The 20,591-nt window shown below is 50.3% G+C and overlaps 1 protein-coding gene across 3 annotated transcripts in view; it reads left to right on the top strand.

Annotated features, from left to right (window-relative positions):
• Positions 1 to 1,131: 1,131 nt before the first annotated feature.
• Positions 1,132 to 20,591, top strand: part of CLU (clusterin) — a 34,517-nt gene continuing 15,057 nt past the window's right edge. For all 3 annotated transcript variants that reach the window (XM_082217687.1, XM_082217686.1, XM_082217685.1), the window contains exons 1-3: positions 1,132 to 1,277; positions 15,237 to 15,351; positions 20,414 to 20,562. In XM_082217687.1, coding sequence (XP_082073813.1) covers positions 1,152 to 1,277; positions 15,237 to 15,351; positions 20,414 to 20,562 — 390 coding nt within the window. In that variant the 5' untranslated portion in view covers positions 1,132 to 1,151. The remainder of the gene's footprint in view (positions 1,278 to 15,236; positions 15,352 to 20,413; positions 20,563 to 20,591) is intronic.

Below are 20,591 nucleotides of genomic sequence, written 5' to 3' on the forward strand. Positions count from 1 at the left end.
GAAATGGAGGCAGTGAGAGATTTTACTTTCCTGGGCTCCATGATCACTGCAGATGGTGACAGCAGCCACAAAATTAAAAGACGCCTGCTTCTTGGGAGAAAAGCAATGACAAACCTAGACAGCATCTGAAAAAGCAGAGACATCACCGTGCCAACAAAGGTCCGTATAGTAAAATCTATGGTTTTCCCAGTAGTGATGTATGGAAGTGAGAGCTGGACCATAAAGAAGGCTGATCGCCAAAGAATTGATGCTTTTGAATTCTGGTGCTGGAGGAGACTCTTGAGAGTCCCATGGACTGCAAGAAGATCCAACCTCTCCATTCTGAAGGAAATCAGCCCTGAGTGCTCACTGGAAGGACAGATCCTGAAGCTGAGGCTCCAAGACTTTGGCCACCTCATGAGAAGAGAAGACTCCCTGGAAAAGACCCTGATGTTGGGAAAGATGGAGGGCACAAGGAGAAGGGGACGACAGAGGATGAGATGGTCGGACAGTGTTCTCGAAGGTACCAGCATGAGTTTGACCAAACTGCTGGAGGCAGTGGAAGACAGGAGGGCCTGGCATGCTCTGGTCCAGGGGGCCACGAAGAGGCGGACACGACTCAACGACAACAACAAATGCAGTGGTACCTCGGGTTACATATGCTTAAGGTTACATACGCTTCGGGTTACAGACTCCGCTAACCCAGAAATAGTACCTTGGGTTAAGAACTTTGCTTCAGGATGAGAACAGAAATCGTGCTCCCGCGGTGCGGCAGCAGCAGCAGGAGGCCCCATTAGCTAAAGTGGTGCTTCAGGTTAAGAACAGTTTCAGGTTAAGTACGGACCTCCGGAACGAATTAAGCACTTAACCCGAGGTACCACTGTAATTCATGTGCATGAAGAACTCTCTGAAGAAAGGGGCTTTGCGGTGATGGGGGACGGTGAGAAGGCCTGGGGGGGTCGCTCTGGCTCCCCTTTTACGAATGGACCCCAGATGCTTGAACAAACAGCGGGAGTCTGGGGGAACCAGAACCGGTTTGGGGGGCGCCCCGTCGGCGATGGAGCGAGAGCTACTCCTGGTGGCAGGTCCGGGAGATGCGCTCTGGCTTGCTTCTTTCCCAGGCTCCATCCCTGGCTGGCAGGAGGGGGGTGGAGGTTGATGTCTGTCTTGCGATGAGCTCAGAGCAGCTGAGGGGGGGGGGAGAGAAGGGGGGGAGGGACCCGCCTATAAAAGCGCAGAGCGGCCACTGCGCCACGGATCGACCGGGCGAGGAGGACAAGCCGAGAGCGACTCGAGAGGTGATGCAGCTGCAGCGCTTTTGCAGGAAAAGTGGAGGCGGCGCGCAAAGTCGGCTGGATTTTGCGCCCTTCGCCTCCAAACAGCGGCTGCGGATATCTGCGCAGGCCGGGCAGGGTTTGCAAAGGGCTGGGAAGCGCGCGCGCGAGGGGAGGCGAGGATGGTTAATATTTGCAAAGGCAGAACCCCCCCTTTCCTTTCCGGAGCAGCGCATCCACACGTGCGCGGAGCCGGAGAGGCGAGCTCTGCAGGGCGCACCTGCTTCGGAGTAGGTCAAGTGGGGCGGGGAGGGGTGGTCGACTCAAGAAACGACCACCGCACACCTGCTGTGTAGGTGGATGCGGGGGAAAGCCCTAGTCTGACCTGCGCGGGCACACGCGTCACGTGTGAACGCTTTCCCTCAAGGACGCGGTTAGAAAACGGCCTTTTTGGGGATGGTGGGAAAGGAGCGGGTCTTTGCGGGAGAACTCGGGCTGGGACGTCTTGCGTTGCTGGAGGGATGTGTGTGTCTGTGTACGCGCACGCGTGTGGGTTGGTTTGTACGCGCGTGCTCGGCGTGGGGGAGAGGATGGGCTGGGTGCGCGCCCCCGAGACGGAGCGTGCGGGCTGCCGTAGAGTGGCACATTGATGGGAAAGAGGGCAGGCTGTGTCGCCTAGTGGTTGGGAACCTGGCTCCTGAACGCAGTCTCCAGGGGGTACGCTGGAGGGAAGTGCAGTATAGTGGTGAGAACCCAGGCCTTGTGCTCCCCCCCCTTCAATTAAGAGTGTTTCACTTCCTTATACTGAACGGAGTTGGGAGCTTCCTTATCCCGAGTCAAACCGTTGCCCCACCTCTCCCTATATGGCCTGCTCTGACTGGCAGCATCCCTCTGGGAATTCAGACAAGGGAGCCTTCAGCTCCCCTCTCTGGAGATGTGGGAGGCTGCAGCGTGTGTGTGTGTGTGTGTGTGTGTGTGTGTGTGTGTGTGGCATCGGTGCAGATCCTGTGCCCCGAGCCCCGCCCTCGTTGCCATGCAGAATCCGTCCCTGGCCTTGAGGATGGGCAAGGCTTTGTCACCGCAGCTGAGTTGGGTCAGATTAAGCAGACCAGGTACACCGTGTTCCTCTCGTAGGCTGGGCACGGTGTCCCAGCTCCGTGGCTGCCTTTGGGAAACAATGCTTTGCTGACCCCGGAATGGCACTCGGGCAGAGAGTTGTTGACGCATCAGCGGCAGGCTTTCGCCTGGTAAGGTTTCTAGACCTCATGACCGTTCAAAACATGCCTCTGAATTCCTATCTGGGGCTTTGGCAGAGGGAGGAAGTGTGCAGGTCTTGGCCAGTCTAGATGCCGCCATGGGGGAAACCGAGGAAGGGGAGGGTGGGGTGGAGTTTGAGGGGGGCAGGCCCTGCACCACCCCAAATTGCAAGAGGGAGGGTACCACAATCCCTTCCAGCGCCCTCTTTCCTCGCCCGAGTTGCAGCCTTCATCCAGCTCAAAAAGGATATTGTAGAGGTGGGAGAAGTTTAGGAAACTGCACGCAAAATTGAAGGGATGGAATGACTCCATGAAGAAAGGTTGCAGCCTTTGGGGCTTTTTAGTTCAGAGAAAAGACAAGCAGAAACAACTCTGGAGGAGGGAGGGAACCCCAAAGGTCATCCAGCTGAACCCCCCACAATGCGGGAATTGCAACTAAAGCATCCTTTACAGATGGCCACCCAAGCTTTGCTTGAAAGCCTCCAACCTCATGGATGCTACAGTTGAGATTCCTGCCTTGCAGGGGGTTGGTCTAGATGACCTTTGAGGTCCCCTCCAACTCTATGATTCTGCGATGGAGAGTGCGTCGCCTTCCGAGGGAGTCTGTATCACTGTCGAACAGCTTTCAGCTATGAGGAAGAGGATAAAAAATTATGCCTGGCCTGGAGGTAGTGGATAGAGGATGACTCATAACTCTCTCATAACTCTAGAAGTTGTGGACACGGGTGGCGCTGTGGGTTCAACCACAGAGCCTAGGACTTGCCGATCAGAAGGTCGGCGGTTCAAATCCCCACGACGGGGTGAGCTTCCATTGCTCGGTCCCTGCTCCTGCCAACCTAGCAGTTTGAAAGCACCTCAAAGTGCAAGTAGATAAATAGGGACCGCTCTGGCAGGAAGGTAAACAGCGTTTCCATGCGCTGCTCTGGTTCGCCAGAAGCGGCTTAGTCATGCTGGTCACACGACCCAGAAGCTTTACGCCGGCTCCCTCGGCCAATAAAGTGAGATGAGCGCCGCAACCCCAGAGTCGGCCACAACTGGACCTAATGGTCAGGGGTCCCTTTACCTTTACCTTTAATGAAGCTGAAGGTTAGAAGATTCAGGACAGATTCACTCAGTGCAGAAACTATGGAACTCCCTGCCACATGCAGCTTGGATGGTTTGAAAAAAGGGTGACCTGATCCAGCAGGTTCTCCTTCGGTTCTTTTTTTAATGAAATCATTTTTATTTGATTTTACAAACATAAAATTATAGTGTTTTGCAAGTGAGATTAAAACCCTGCTGTTTTCATCTTCGTCTCTCAAACAGATTATAAATTTCCTCCATTCTTTTTAAAAGTTTTCATCCTCTTGGTTCCTTCGCTTCCCGGTCAACTTTGCCATCTCTGCACAGTCCATCAGCTCAGCTTGGCATAGGGAACTCTTTCTTCTTCCCATCCCTGGGCTAGTAGCATCCGTGCGGCTGTTGTCGCGTACATAAAAAGTCTTTTCTGGTCTCCTTTGGAACATCTGTACCCATAATTCCTAATAGAAAAGCTTCTGTTGTTTTTTTTTAAACAAAAGTTATTTTAAACATTTTTTTTTCATTTCATTATATATCATCTCCCAGAAAGGGCTTTTCTTAGGTTCTGGTGAGCTCTTAAACGGGCCTTTTGCAGCCGAATAGCAACCCACCAGCCGTGTCGTTCCATTTTTCTGCTATTGTAGTTCTTTGTGGCAGCGTTTGATACTTCTATTCCTTCTCTCCCTCTCTCCCCCACTTGTGCCTGGAAAATTGTTGCAGATTTTTAGGTGTTTGGGGCAACATGTCCCTTAAGTGCAAGACCCGCGGCAGGATCCTTTTGATCTCTCACGACGGGCTTTGTTCCTGCTCTGAAATGCGATTGCACCGGATAGCTGTGCTCTGGTGCTCAAAGAGCAGCAGGGAAGAGTGTCAAACGCGAGGGCTCTAGAGGGATGACAATAGTGATCATATCTCTCTTGCACACCCCCGTGATTTGGTGCCCCATTCAGTGGCGTAGCGTGGGTTGTCAGCACCCGGGGCAAGGCAAGTAATTTGCGCCCCCTAACCCGTGGATTTGCGCCCCCTAACCCGTGGATTTGTGCCCCCTAACTCGTGGATTTGCGCCCCCTAACCCTAACCCCCAGATGGTGCGGCCGGCCCCCCCTGCACCCCCCACGCTACGCCACTGGCCCCATTCATTTTGACACTGGATCTTGCCTTGAAAGGCTTTCAGCCTTTATCTGTTCTCCCAAGTTTGCAGGCAACGTATTCTTCTGCGTTAATGAGAGCTAGAAACTTTCTTGTTTTTTTTTAACCCAAATCTCAAAAGATTCCTGGAAGAGTATTCATAAAAGCTGGCCAAATTTGCTCCTCTCTCCCCTGCAAAGGAGCCTGTTATGTCTGCAAACAGGGAACGCTTGCTGTGTTCAGAGCGCCGCAGCGGATGGCTTATTGATATCAAAGAATACAAAGATTGTGCCTGTTATTGGGGTGGAAGGACTTGCCCGCATCGCAGAGCTGGCATCATGTAAGAGGCATTTGACAGTGGAACAGACTCCCTTGGAAGGTGGTGGAGGTTTTTAAGCGAAGGTTGGATGGCTCTCTGTCAGGGATGCTTTAGCTGAAATTCCAGCCTTGCAGGGGGTTGGATTAGATGTTAGAAACTAAAATATATAAGCTAGGTTTCTTAAACCAAGGTTATAGCCACCAAAGTGGAATATCTGGCTATCAACCACTTGCAACCAAGTGAAGATGCCCGGGAGCCAGGATTGGTGCCCGACGTCTCCACCATCTGGGGATCATTCAATCTGGGCTGTTTTCACACACTAATGCAAAGTCCTGTGGCATTCTAGCAGTTTTATTTGATCTGCACAATCAGAATGAATCTCAGGAACCAAAATGCCTTTTCCGCGCAGTCCAAGCAGGAGCAGTGCAAAAGGCTGTACCTAAATTTCGTCGCTCATCTTCACTTGCCCCAACCCTCACAGTTGTGAAGAATATCCCTACGTTATGATTGGTCCGTGTCACCATTCAGAAAATGTAATTAGGATTGTCCCTGGGAAAAGTGACTTTTCTTCTTTAAGTACTCGAAGTTCTTAACCTGGCTCAAGGTTGTCCTCTGAACTAGCCAGATATTTAACTGAGAATCAATCACAGTCAGTCCATCATTTGGAAAATAAGACTTTATTTGAGATCCAGTGCCGAGGGCCTTCTGGCGGTTCCCTCGCTGAGAGAAGCCAAGTTACAGGGAACCAGGCAGAGGGCCTTCTCGGTGGTGGCGCCCGCCCTGTGGAATGCCCTCCCACTTAGTGTTCTCCCACTAAGAGAACAACAACTACCAGACTTTTAGAAGACATCTGAAGGCAGCCCTATTTAGGGAAGCTTTTAATGTTTGATGCATTACTGTATTTTAATATTTTGTTGGAAGCCGCCCAGAGTGGGCGGGTTATAAATAATAATAATAATAATAATAATAATAATAATAATAATAATAATATATTATTATTATTATTATTATTATTGTTGTTGTTTTTGTTGTTGTTATTTGCCAGGGCCCACTAGAAATCAACACAGGAGCATGGGAAGAACAGTGCAGAGAGCATTTCTGCCATCACTGAGCAACTGTGGCCTGGCAGGGCTTCCAGGCTGGGCTGAGCTACTACTGGCTTTTCTCATTTGAGATGCAATCTGGTTGGAGAGAGGGCCAGCGATGCGCAGCCAGTTTGTGGAATGTGATCCCGGCAGATTTGTGTGGCTGGCTTCCTCGCGTGAAATGCCGGCCGCTGTGAAACGCAGCTGACACCTTTCCGTGTTTTTCATCCAGGCCCTGGAATTGGAGAGGTGGTGTGGGCAGCTGTGTGTGTTTGAAGGGCATGGAAGATCATTATGGTCTGTTTGCACAATCAAGGGCTCAGGGCTTGAATCAAGAGGGTTCTCTCTCTCTTTCTCTGTTTTTATTTTTTGTTTCAAGTGCAGGAACAATTCCCTCCTCCTCCTCTTCCCTGTCTGGCGCCTTATCTCTGGGAGGAATTTACTTTGTCCCAGAGCTGTTTCCCTGCTTCTTTTGTTTTGCAGCCTGGGCTGAAGGGCAGCCGTCCAACTTTGCTGGCAATCACAGCCCCATTCTCTGCCCTTCAGCTTTTCTCTTTTTTGCTCGTTTTGATGCCTCGTTGGTCCCGGAGAATAAAGACAGAGACAAAGCAGGTGCTGAGATCTCACTTGCTGGACCAGTTTCCTTCCACTGACATTTTGACTAAACCAATTGACCAACCAATTTCGAATGATGCTTTAAAAGAGGGCGAGACACATTCATAGAGGTACGCCCCGCGGAGGACCTTAAGGTCCACAAATGACAACATTATGGAGGTCCCAAGTCACAAGGTGGTTAGACTGGTCTCAACTAGGGCCAGGGCCTTTTCAGTGCTGGCCCCGACTTGGTGGAATGCTCTGTCCCAAGAGACTAGGGCCCTGCAGGACTTGACATCTTTCCGCAGGGCTTGCAAGACAAAGCTGTTCCGCCTGGCCTTTGGTTTGGACTCAGTCTGACCCTTATGTTTCCCTCCCCTTATGGTTTTGATCTATGGGCTACTTTTAAAATGAGGCTGCATTTTAATTTGCATTTTAACCTGTACTTTAAATTGCCCCAACCCCCCGTATTATGTTATTACTGTAATTTTTATTGGGGTTAGCCGCCCTGACCCCGGCTCTGGCCGGACAGGGCGGTGTATAAATAAAATTTATTATTATTATTATTTATTAGAAGAGGGCTGTCGAGGGCTACTAGCCATCACAGCTCGGCTCTGCCTCCACAGTCAGAAGCAGCGAGACTTCTGAATGTCTTCTGAAAGCATGAACCCACTTCCTGTACTGTACTATATTTCCCGACTGGTGCAGAGCCTCCGCAAAAGTGCTCTCTTCGTGGGTCCTGTCCTCCCTACGAGGCTGGGACGCTTTTAAAGGGAGCATCAAAATATTTATTTCACTGGAAACCGCAGCAGGGGAGAGTTGCTCTTGTGTTCGAATCCTGCTTGCAGGGTTTGCCCCAGTGAGAACAGAATGCTGGACTAGATGAGCTGCCTTTGCCCTGTTAATGGAGAAATCTGAGGGCTCCCTTGGACAAAAAAGCAAGGACCCCTGCCAGGAATAGCAGAGCAAAACAGCAGCCAGGAGGCTTGGCCTTTATTGACAGGACTCCCACCTGCCACCAGGTGGAACAAGATGGAAGCCCCAAACAAAAGAGAACCCAACTTTTATTAGCTGCTAATCCCCGCGGGTGGTGCTGTGGGTTAAACCACAGAGCCTAGGATTTCCCAATCAGAAGGTCGGCGGTTTGAATCCCCGCAACGGGGTGAGCTCCCGTTGTTCAGTCCCAGCTCCTGTCCACCTAGCAGTTTGAAAGTACGTCAAAGTGCAAGTAGATAAATAGGTACTGCTCCGGCGGGAAGGTAACTGGCATTTCTGTGTGCTGCTCTGGTTCGCCAGAAGCAGCTTAGTCATGCTGGCCACATGACCCGGAAGCTGTACGCCGGCTCCCTCGGCCAGTAAAAGCGCCGCAACCCCAGAGTCGGCCACGACTGGACCTAACGGTCAGGGGTCCCTTTACCTTTTAATCCCCATGTTACCCCTCCCCCAAACTACATCACTCATACATCACGGTTACATCATGAAAGGGGAGGTCTGGTGGCAGTAATCTGAGCATCCTGGACCTTGCCCCATGGTTCCCCTTGCCCTCCACCAAACACCCCTCTAGTGTCACAAAAGAGATCTTTACATTTCCCTGTTTCCCAGCCAAGTTCATCACACCCTTTTGTCTTCATCTGGGTTTGTTATTTCTGGAATGGCTACCTGTCTGGCATTCAGGTATCAGGAGGCCAGGGATTATCCCTCAGGCAGAGGGGCTGCTGAGTAGCTGAGCTCACCTGTCTAGATGAATTTCTGAAGTTTTCCCAGTGAGCCAGTACAGAGATACATTGATCAGTGAATTCTTACATTTGGTATCGTGCAGCAGAGGCCCTTTGAATAGAGAGGAAGAAACTGTGATGAAGTGCTTTGTGGGGACAAGTCACAAAAGTGGCTGTGCTGGTTTTGGTAGTGGGCTGCATGTGCAGGATATCTGCTGGAGGGGCAACCCCCCCACCTATAAATAAATTCCTGCAACAGCCCTGATCCAGCAGTCTCTCCTTACGTCTTTAAACACGGTATACGGTGTGGATGTGCCGAATTTTTGCAGGGTCCCCCTTGTCTTTGCCCGTCTAGAGATTGTTTGTCTCTGAAAAGAGGTATCGCATTGACCCTGCTCCATTCAGCCCAGAATTGTTGGCAGGCCTCCTGGGCCGAGCCGGCCACGTTTTTCCCATCCCCTGCTGCTACCCGATCCCTTTAACTGGAGATGCTGGGGGCGTGTGTGTGTTGAACCCGGGGCCGTCTCCATGCCAAGCAGCTGCCCTGCCGCTGAGCAGGTGGAAGGAGAGGAGGGTGGGAGAGAGATGCTCTTTGCCGGCTGCGCATTCCCAGGTGACGGTGCCAGGGCTTGAGACAGGGACCTCTTGCATCCCTGAGCAGGTGCTTTGCCATTGACCTGTGGCTCTGAGCAACACGATGCCTTTTCTGCTCCCTTCCCACGCCATCGAGCTCTGGGGAGGCCAAGGGCAGCTTGGGATACACTGGCTACTTGTTGCAAGGATCCAAAGCACACAGCCTCCTGCTGCCCCGGGTGTCACTCCTGTGTGGGGCAGCCCCCTGGTACTCAAGGATAAAATGGTTCCTTTCGAATGTGCATTTTACTCCCTGCCCCATGATGGGCAGTTGGTCTCCTGCTGCTGCGAGTTCCCCAGGGCTGGATTGAGGTTTGATGAGGCCCTAAGCTACTGAAGAGGGACGCGGGTGGCGCTGTGGGCTAAACCACAGAGCATAGGACTTGCCGATCAGAAGGTCAGTGGTTCGAATCCCCGCGACGGGGTGAGCTCCCGTTGCTCGGTCCCTGCTCCTGCCAACCTAGCAGTTCGAAAGCACGTCAAAGTGCAAGTAGATCAATAGGTACCACTCTGGCGGGAAGGTAAATGGCATTTCCATCCGCTGCTCTGGTTCGCCAGAAGCGGTTTCGTCATGCTGGCCACATGACCCAGAAGCTGTACGCCAGCTCCCTCGGCCAGTAAAGCGAGATGAGCGCCGCAACCCCAGAGTCGGCCACGATTGGACCTAATGGTCAGGGGTCCCTTTACCTTTAAGCTACTGAAGGTAATGGGGCCTTTTATATGTGATATTTTAGGGAGCAGGCTAGCAGGTGGGGCCCATGACTTACATCAGAGGAGCCTACACAACACAATATTTTACTTGTTTTTTATGTTGTATTTTGGAGATGTATGTTTTTTATGTTGTATTTTGGAAATTTTGGGGGGCCCTCCAAGAGAGAGGGGCCGAAGGCTATAGCTTGTTTTGCTTATACACAAATCCGGCACTTTCTGTCCTGAATCTTCCAACATTCAGCTTCTTTCGATGACTGCTAGTTCTAGTGTTCGGAGCAAGAGCAGCGTTGGATTTTGGGTGGTGTTTGCGGTTTCCCTGTACAGTCATACCTCGGGTTGAAGTAGCTTCGGGATAAGTATTTTCGGGTTGCGCTCCGTGGCGACCCGGAAGTAGCGGAGTGCGTTACTTCCGGGTTTCGTTGCTCGCGCATGCGCAGACGGTCAAAATGACGTCACACGCATGTGCAGAAGCGGTGAATCGTGACCCACGCATGCGCAGACGCTGGTTGCATTCGCTTCTGGATGCGAATGAGGCTCCAGAATGGATCCCCTTTGCATCCAGAGGTACCACTGTACCGAGACCTAGCCAAGGGGGTTCAAAATCAAGAAGATCCACAATTGAGAAGATCAAGTTTGGGGCTCCAAATGTTAGCTTCGCTCAGGGCACCATGTTGCCAAAGATTACCAAAGTCTGCCAAGGTTTTCCCCCTGTCTACTCTCTGTTTGCCAGCCCCCCTCCAGCCTGCTCTCATTTGGGAATTTTTTGCTCAAACCCTCGATGGTTTGGGTTGGCTTTTTCCCGAACGCTTTCCCAGCAATCCTCTCCCCCTTTCCTCTCCTGGTGGGGACCCATCTGCCAGTCTTGCTGAAGGCACAGGGACAAAATCTCCGAGGGAGGGAGGCTCAGCCTGTTCCTTTCTCTCCCCCCATTATGCCTGCTGATTCAGAGGGCACACGCAGCCAGCTTGCCAATCTCCCCCCTCGTTCTATTTCTCCGTGAGAGCTGCCTGCCCGCCCCGCTTGCCCTGGATGGCAGTGCCATCTGTTACGCAACTCTTCCTCCCAACGGGCACAAGGGAGGGAGTTTCCAGAAAGCGGGACCTTGGCACAATGCGGCCCCCATTTCCGCAACCCCCCTGGATTCCAGAAGCTCCAGGCCTTGGAGACGAGGGAGGCCGGCCAAGAAACTTCTCTGTATCTGAGCTCTGTGTGTTTCTCCCTTCAGACACTCTGTACTCAGAGCATGTCCACCCCTATTTTGTGGCTCTGTTTGGGGGGTCTTGCAGCTGGTCTCTAGGGCGGCAGAGGGACGGGGAGAGCGATGCAAAATTCCAGCCGCTTCCAAGGGCCGCAGGTGGGGCGCATTTCAGCCGTCATCTGCTCTGCGGCCAAGCTTCCTGTTTGTTTTTCAATGGCTGGACTAGATAAGGCACAGACTGCGCGCGGCCAGAGCGCCAGCTGTTCAGAAAGCATGACGGCAGCCTCTGCAATTAAGGCAATCTCTAAAATTGGTTTGTTGTTGTTCTTGCTTTTAATACTTATTTTGTGGGTTTTTCTGAAATGTTTTGGACCGTCCTGAGATCTGCAGATGAAGGGCGCTATGCAAATGTAATACCGTATTTTTCGCCCCATAGGACACACCGGACCATAGGAGGGGGAGAACAGGAAATTTTTTTTTCTTGTTCTCCCCCTCTAAAACAAGGTGCGTTCAAGGTACATTCACCAGAGCTTGTGGGGCTGGCGGTGGGGCGAAGCGCTGCTTTCCCCCACTGCCAGCCTCAAAGATCCCTGAAGCCTTTGGAGCGCAGCGCCCCGCTGCCCTACAGAGGTTTGCGCACAGCCGTCCCCAAGCTAGAGCAGCGAGATGGAGCCCTCCGTCTCGCTGTTCTGGCTTGGGAACAGTCTTGCTAGCTTCTGCAGGACAGCGGGGTGAAGGCACCCCGCTGCCCCGCAGAGGTTTGCGCGCAGCCGTCCCCAAGCTAGAGCAGCGAGATGGAGCCCTCCGTCTCGCTGTTCTGGCTTGGGAACAGCCTTGCTAGCTTCTGCAGGACAGCGGGGTGCTCCGTCTTCCTGTTCTGGCTTTGGGCTTAGCGGCGCAGCCTGCATTCGCTCTATAGGACGCACACACATTTCCCCTTAATTTTTGGAGGGGGAAATGTGCGTCTTATAGAACGAAAAATACGGTAATTAAAGATGAAAAAGGGGGCAGAGGAAAGTTTTTCTCCATCCTCACACCGGTACTTGTGGACATGCGATGAAGCTGAATGTTGGAACATTCAGGACAGATAAAGTGAGTGTCTGGAGGCAGTTGGAGGATGGATGGCGGCTAACAGATTGAGGTTGAATCCTGACAAGACAGAAGTACTGTTTTGGGGGGATGGGACGGGTGGGTGTGGGGGACTCCCTGGTCCTGAATGGGAAACTGTGCCCCTGAAGGGCCAGGTGTGCAGCCTGGGAGTCATTCTGGACTCACAGCTGTCCATGGAGGCACAGGTCAGTTCTGTGTCCAGGGCAGCAGTTTACCAGCTCCATCTGGTTCGTTGGCTGAGACCCTATCTGCCTGCGGACTGTCTTGCCAGAGTGGTGCATGCTCTGGTTATCTCCTGCTTGGACTACTGTAATGCGCTCTATGTGGGGCTACCTTTGAAGGTGACTTGGAAACTACAACTAATCCAGAATGCGGCAGCTAAACTGGTGACTGGGAGTGGTCGCGGGACCACATAACACCGGTCTTGAAAGACCTACATTGGCTCCTAGTAGTTACAGATAGGTAGCCGTGTTGGTCTGCCATAGTCAAAATAAAAAAATTCCTTCCAGTAGCACCTTAAAGACCAACTAAGTTAGTTCTTGGTATGAGCTTTCGTGTGCATGCACACTTCTTCAGATACCAAGAAGTGTGAAGAAGTGTCTGAAGAAGTGTGCATGCACACGAAAGCTCATACCAAGAACTAACTTAGTTGGTTTTAAGGTGCTACTGGAAGGAATTTTTTTATTTTGGCTTCTAGTAGGTTTCTGAGCACAATTCAAAGTGTTGGTGTTGACCTTTAAAGCTCTAAACAGCCTTGGTCCAGTATATCTGAAGGAGCATCTCCACCCCCATCGTCCAGCCCGGACACAGGTCCAGCGCCGAGGGCCTTCTGGCGGTTCCCTTGCTGCGAGATGCCAAGTTACAGGGAACCAGGCAGAGGGCCTTCTTGGTGGTGGCACCCGCCCTGTGGAACGCCCTCCCACCAGATGTCAAAGAGAACAACAACTACCAGACTTTTAGAAGACATCTGAAGGCAGCCCTCTTTAGGGAAGCTTTTAATGTTTGATGCATTACTTTATTTTAATATTGTGTTGGAAGCTGCCCAGAGTGCCTGGGGAAACCCAGCCAGATGGGCGGGGTATAAATAATAAATTATTATTATTATTATTATTATTATTTAAGAGAAACTGTGGAACTCCCTGCCACAGGAGGCAGTGACGGCCACCAACTTGGATGGCTCTGAAAGAAGATTGGACAAATTCATTGAGGAGCAGAGGGCTGTCAATCGCTCCTAGCCAGGATGGCTCTGCTCCACCTCCAAAGTCAAAGGCAGCAATGTTTCTGGATCCCAGTTGCTGGAAACTGCAGGAGGGGAGAGTTGCTCCTGAGTTCGAATCCCGCTTGCAGGTTTCCCTTTGGGGCAACTGGTCGGCGGCTGTGAGAACAGGAGGCTGGGTTAGATAGGCCATGGGCCTGATCCAGCCGGGCTCACCGTATGTTCTCATCCCCAAAATCAGCTGGTCAGTTTTTGACATCAAGCTCACTTTACAAGTATTCAATTAAAAATGGCTTATACACTGAAATGCAGCCACTGCAAAATCCAAATGCAAGATCATACATGGAAACAGAATGCTAATAAACTTTTTTAAACAACAACAACAGCCAACAGTCACAATTTCAGTAATTCAGCGACTGAGAGGGCACAGGGTTGGTTTTCAGTAGCAAGGAGTTCCGCTGCTTTCCATAGCTTCCTTGTGCTTTTTTGGCAGGAGAGGGACGCTTCAACTTTTTTGCACTTGGAGGTGTCCATCCTGTTCACCCTTGGAGTATCTGAACCCCCCTTTTTAAATTTTTTTAAATTGAATTTTACCACCACCATTATTTCAAAAACAAAATGCATTATAAATCCTCAACACGCCCCCCCGACTTCCCTCAACTTCCTTTTCTGGATTTTTTGGCATATTATCTCTCCCTCCTTATTGGATATTTTTTATTCTTTATTTTTTTTTTAAAAAAATAATTCTTCTCATCATTTTAACACCCTCTTTCTATTTCTGCATTTGCTTTGTTAATTGCAAGTGTTTAGTCAAACCCTGTGAGCAGAGCCAGGCAGAGGCCCGGGCCTGGTAGATAATGTGCCCCCCCCTTTTTTTACCCTGGGGATAATTGAAGTCTTATACATATGTAAGTATATAAATAATTTCCCCAAAAGTTATGCTGACAAATAATTTTATTTCAAGGCTTGAACCGTATCTGCATATAAAGACAAAATGGAAAATATAGATATACAATAGTGCTTTTGGCAAGCCCCCCTTTTGGAATCGGAGGCCCGGGCCAAGTGGTCCATATAGCCCCCCCCCCCCTCTGTCTGGGCCTGCCTGTGAGCGAGTCTATTTCTTTACATTGATTCTGTAAATACAGTGGTGCCTTGCAAGACGAAATTAATCCGTTCTGTGATTCTCTTCGTCTAGCGGTTTTTTCGTCTTGCGAAGCAAGCCCATTGACGGATTAGCGCTTTTAGCGGCTTTTAGCGGCTTTTAGCGGCTTATCTGCTGATTGGATCAGCTGATAAGCGGCTTAGCGGCTTAGAAAAAGGGGGGGGGAGAAAAAAAAAACAGCAGGAACTCGCAAGACATTGTCGTCTTGCGAAGCAAGCCCATAGGAAATTCGTTTTGCGAAGCACCTCCAAAACGGAAAACTCTTTCGTCTAGCGAGTTTTCCATCTTGCGGGGCACCACTGTAGAACAGAAATGGTTCCCAGTCCTTCTTGAAATCTCTGTTGTCTTTATCTCAAAGTCTTTCCGTTAGTTTTGCCATTTCAGCATATTCCATCTGCTTTCCTTGCCATTCTTCTTCAGTTTCAATACTTTTGCATCTTTGTGCTAGCAATATCCTAACCGCAGTTGTAGCATACAGTGGTACCTCTGGTTGCGAACGGGATCCGTTCCGGAGGCCCATTCGCAACATGAAAAGAGTGCAACCCGCAGCGGCACGTCTGCGCACGAGCGGGTTGCGATTCACCGCTTCTGCGCATGCACGTGACGTAATTTTGCACTTCTGCGCGAGTGACGAAACCCGGAAGTGACCCTTTCCGGTACTTCCGGGTCGCGGCGGGACATAACCTGAAAGAACGTAACATGAGGTGTGACTGTACATGAACAGTTCAGTACGTGAACCCTTCCCGCTCTCTGATGTGGCCCTCCTGTCTTCCTGATGACATTCCTTATCTTTTCAGGAACCTGGTTTTGTTTCTGCGGAGAAGATGACACTTTCTGGATGGCTCCCTCTGCTGGGGCTCCTCTTTTTCTGGGATGGCGAACACTGCCTTGTTCCTCCTGAAGAGCTGAAACGTAAGTAAGCAACGGTGGAGAGGCTGGCACTTCTATATGTCTGCATCCTTCTTAAATGAAGGACCAGGTGCACAGCCTGGGAGTCATTCTGGACTCACAGCTGTCCATGGAGGCGCAGATCAGTCCTGTGTCCAGGGCAGCTGTTTATCAGCTCCATCTGGTATCCAGGCTGAGACCCTACCTGCCCGCAGACTGTCTCGCCAGAGTGGTGCATGCTCTGGTTATCTCCCGCATGGACTACTGCAATGCGCTCTACGTGGGGCTACCTTGGAAGGTGACCCGGAAACTACAACTAATCCAGAATGTGGCAGCTAGACTGGTGACTGGGAGCGGCCCCTGAGACCACATAACACCAGTCTTGAAAGACCTACATTGGCTCCCAGTCCGTTTCTGAGCACTGACCTTGAAAGCCCTAAACGGCCTCGGTCCAGTATACCTGAAGGAGCGTCTCCACCCCCATCATTCTACCTAGACACTGAGGTCCAGCACCGAGGGCCTTCTGGCGGTTCCTTCCCTGCGAGAAGCCAAGTTACAGGGAACCAGGCAGTAGATAAACAACTACCTGACATTTAGAAGACATCTGAAGGCAGCCCTTTTTAGGGAAGCTTTTAATGTTTAACCGACTAAGGTAGAAAGTAAAGGGACCCCTGACCATTAGATCCAGTTGTGGCCGACTCTGGGATTGCGGCACTCATCTTGCTTTATTGGCCGAGGGAGCCGGCATACAGTTTCCAGGTCATGTGGCCAGCATGACTAAGCCGTTTCTGGCAAACCAGAGCAGCGCACGGAAACACCATTTACCTTCCCGCCAGAGCGGTACCTATTTATCTACTTGCACTTTGACGTGCTTTCGAACTGCTAGGTTGGCAGGAGCAGGGACTGAGCAACGGGAGCTCACCCCGTCGCGGGGATTCGAACCGCCAACCTTGTGGTCGGCAAGTCCTAGGCTCTGTGGTTTAACCCACAGCGCCACCTGTGTCCCTGTTTAACAGACTACTGTATTTTAATACTTTGTTGGAAGCTGCCCAGAGTGGCTGGGGAAACCCAGCCAGATGGCTGGGGTATAAATAATAAATTATTATTATTATTATTATTATTATTATTATTATTATTATTATTATTATTATTAATTAATGTACAGTGGTACCTCTGCTTGCAAACAGGATCCGTTCTGGAGGCCCGTTCGCAACATGAAAGGAAAGCAACCTGTGTCTGTGCGTCTGCACATGCGCAGCTCGCGATTCACTGCTTCTGCGCATGATGTCATTTTGTGCATCTGCGCATGCGCGAGCGGCGAAACCCGGAAGTAACCCTTTTCGGTACTTCTGGGTCGCTGCGGGACGCAACCTGGAAAAGCGTAACATGAAGCAAACGTAAAAAGAGGTATGACTGTGCTGGAAGTGCTTCTCATTCCAAACCAGACCAAGCAGCCCCGGACTGGAAAACGCTTTTGCAGTTTTGCATTTGTCAATCAGGTTTGCTAAAAAAACACACAACTCCTTTGCGCTTTTCATTTTTGGGTAAGGATACGGGGCGGGCAGAGAGGATGTGTTGGAACTGCGGCTTGATCAGACCTGTCCTGTGGCATCCATAATAGATGCCCAGAGTCTTAAAAAAAAGGGATAAAAAGAAATCTTCTTGCCAATTTTAGGCTCCAAAGGGCATAATTTCGACACCTGCACTATGAAGTCATTTCCCAGAACTGTGACTAAGGGGCTCGTGGGGGGAATCATTTCTGCCTGGCGAGGTCACAATGTTTTGCTAGGGTTGCCAAACTGCCAGGGTTGCGGTCAAGGGTGCAGGGCGGAGGCTGCTGCTTCTGTGTGTATTTAGATGATTTGGGAATGATTGTTGGCACTTGAAAAGCCCCAGACAGGATGCAAAAAAGGGCAGGAAAAAGCAACAATAACTCACCAGTCAGTGGCTTTCCCCCGCTTCCCCAAGTTCTGGGATGCACGGTATGTTTATAAATTGCATGAGTGAGCTGCTTGATTATAAAAAAAGGAAAAAATTACAAACAAGGATAAAACAATAAAATTAACAACGAGACTAATAATAATATTTTCTGCATTTGTTTTGTTAATTGCAAGTGTTTCATCAGACCCTGCAAGGGAGTCCATTTCTTTACATTGATTCTGTAAATAATAATAATAATAATAATAATAATAATAATAATAATAATAATATCCCACCCTTCCAGGTTCAGAAAACTGGGCTCAGGGCGGCTAACAACAAATCTATAACACTTAATTGATGCAACAAAAAAAGAGCATAAAATACAGTATAAAATGTGAATAACAATAAATTCAAAAATCAATTTAGTGGGGAAATCCATCCAATAAACATTAGATGATCACCAGGGCTAGTGGCTAAATTAGTCCTATTTGGGTCAGCGAGGAGACCAGGGGAGAATTAGCTGTGGGGTCCCAGAGCGGGGAATCTTCATAAAAAGGGGAGGGGGAGGGAAGGAAGGGTTAAAGGCCAAATTAAAGGCCAGGCGGAATAGCTCTGTTTTACAGGCCCTGCAGAAGGAGGTTAAATCCTGCAGGGCCCCGGTCTCCTGGGACAGAGCATTCCACTAGGTTGGAGCCACCACTGAGAAGGCCCTGGCGGAGGATAGTCTGACTTCCTTAGGGCCCAGGACCTCTAAACTACAATTATTCATGGACCTTAAGGTCCTCTGCGGGGCAGACCAGGAGAGGCGGTCCCATAGATACGAGGGCCCTAAGCCACAAAGGGCTTTAAAGGTCAAAACCACCACCTTAAACCTGACCTGATACTAAAAAATAACAAAAGAAGTAAAAACAAAAACAAGAAAAATTAACAATAATTTTCGAAAAGTTTAAAATGGGCTTTAAAAGAGGACGAGACAAACTCATGGGAGAGAGGGCCCTTGATAGCTACTAGCGACAACAGCTATGCTTTGCCTCAATGGCCAGAGGCAGCAATGCTTCGGAATAGCAGGAGGGGAGATGGGTCTTGTGTTCGAATCCTGCTTGCCAAAGGGCATTGGGGTGGCCACTGTGAGAACAGGATGCTGGAGCGGACGGACTGCTTTCCTGATCCAGCAAGGCTCTTCTTCTGAGAGCCAGTATGGCGTGGTGGTCAGGAGCTGGGCGAGACCAGGGTTCGAATCCCCCACTCACCGGGTATGACCTTGGCCTCTCAGCCTTACAGGGCTGTTGTTGGGATTGTAGAAGGGGGAGGACCGTTTACGCGAAAAAGGTGGGATAGAAATGCAACAAGTAAACAAATAGATAAACATTCTTTCCCCCCCAATTTTTAAAATTGATATTCCAATTTTTTTTAAACAAACAAACAAACAAACATAAATCAACGCCTTAATTGAACCAATCTTATTGACATTGTTAAGTGACTTCCTCGTATCCCCCGGGCTGAGTTTCAATGTATATCATTTTAAAGGTTTTCCAAAACCAATATTCTCATAAACGTCATCACTTAATCACTTAACATCTTTCTTTCATTCCCATTTGACATTTCAACATATTGATTTATCACACTACATGTTTAAATCCTAAGCCTCTCTACTATTCGCAAGCTTTTCCAATTAATTTAACTTAACATATTGACCGTATTTTTCGCCCTATAAGACGCACCTTTTCCCCCTCCAAAAGTGAAGGGGAAATGTGTATGGGGCGAATGCAGGCTTTCGCTGAAGCCTGGAGAGTGAGAGGGGTTGGTGTGCACCAACCCCTCTCGCTCTCCAAGCTTCAGGAAGCTATCCGCAAGCCTTGGGAGCTCCGCGGGAGTTCCCATTGGGCTCTCAAGGCTTGCGGATAGCAGCCTGCATCCCAAAGCCTGGGGCGTGCTGCACAGTGCACCCCGGGCTTCGTGCAGATATTGGGCAGCCCCACAAGCTTGGGGGACAGCGGGAAGGCGGAGCGCCGCCTTCCCGCTGTTCCCCGACCTGGTTTGGAGGCTGGCACTGGGGAGAAGCACGCTTCTCCTCACCGCCAGCCCCACAAGCTCAGGGGACAGATATCCGCAAGCCTGGGGAGACCGGCGCGACTTCCCGCCGGGCTCCCTAGGCTTGCGGATAGCAGCCTGTTCTGGGGGGTGGGGTCGGGGGAAGCTTGGGCATCCCCCGCCCCAGCCCCACGCCTGGGGAAAAAATAAATCCCCCCTTTATCTCCCCCCCAAAAAAACTAGGCTCGTCCTATGGGCCGGTGCACCCTATGGGGCAAAAAATACGGTAACTAAATACTCTTTGGATTTCATCCACTCCTCCTGGTACTCCTCCTCCAAATAGATAGGCGTTCTTATGTGAGACTGCAGCCTTATTGGAGTTCAGCGATTGGGTCTGCGTTGCTCCCGGACAGGACTTATGATTCTATGATTCTATGATTCTAGGAGGAAGGAAGTCAAATGACACCGAGGGTTGGTTCAGAGAAAGAGTTCTATATTTCTGCTCTCCGGAACAGCAGAAAGGCACTTGTGGGGTCAGTCCACAGCAAGTCCAAAGAAATGAGAAATTTCATGCAGTATATATATCCTCCAGGCACCCTCTCCCTCCTTCCCCAGGAATCCAACCACGTCAGCCTATACACGCAGGTTGACATCACATATGTTCCTGCTCCGGTATTCTTAACCATAAAAGGGTTTTCCTTCCTGTACTTCTGACCATAAAAGGATCTTACTCTTATCTTGGAGTAAGAGGTCACCAACTCCAAGAACACACTCTGGCGCTGTTACCGGACTAGGTCTGTGCGTCTTTGTTGTCTTTGTGGTCAGGATGTAAGATAAGGCCCAGAGTGTCATCCCTGTTCCGCTTTGGAATGGACAAGGCCATCCGTCATTACTGGCCTTCATGGACTGATAAGGGAGAGAGCTTTGAGCACTTGTTTATACAGCTGGGTTTTGGCTCAAGTTAAAGCATTTTAGCTAAGGAAAAATAGGGATTTTGGTGCAGTTTCAAACTGCCCGCACAGTCAGTTTTGGGTTTGGGAAACCCATTCCTTCAAGACGATCCCACGAAACGGGAAGCGATTTCTCTCTGCCTCTGCCGGCCGTTTTCTGAAGTGTTCGAGTTTTTCCCCCACAGAGATGTCTGAAACGGGAAGCAAGTTGGTCGACTCGGAGCTGGAGAATGCCATCAACGGCGTCCGTCAGATGAAGGTCCTCATGGACCAGACCAGCAAGGACCACCGGGATATCTTGAACGCTTTGGAGGACACCAAGAAGCAGAAGGAGGTCTGTCTGCACAACTTGCCCCCAAATGC

Source organism: Podarcis vaucheri (genome assembly GCF_965113315.1).
Source record: "Podarcis vaucheri genome assembly, chromosome: 3".
Classification (NCBI taxonomy): Eukaryota; Metazoa; Chordata; class Lepidosauria; order Squamata; family Lacertidae; genus Podarcis; species Podarcis vaucheri.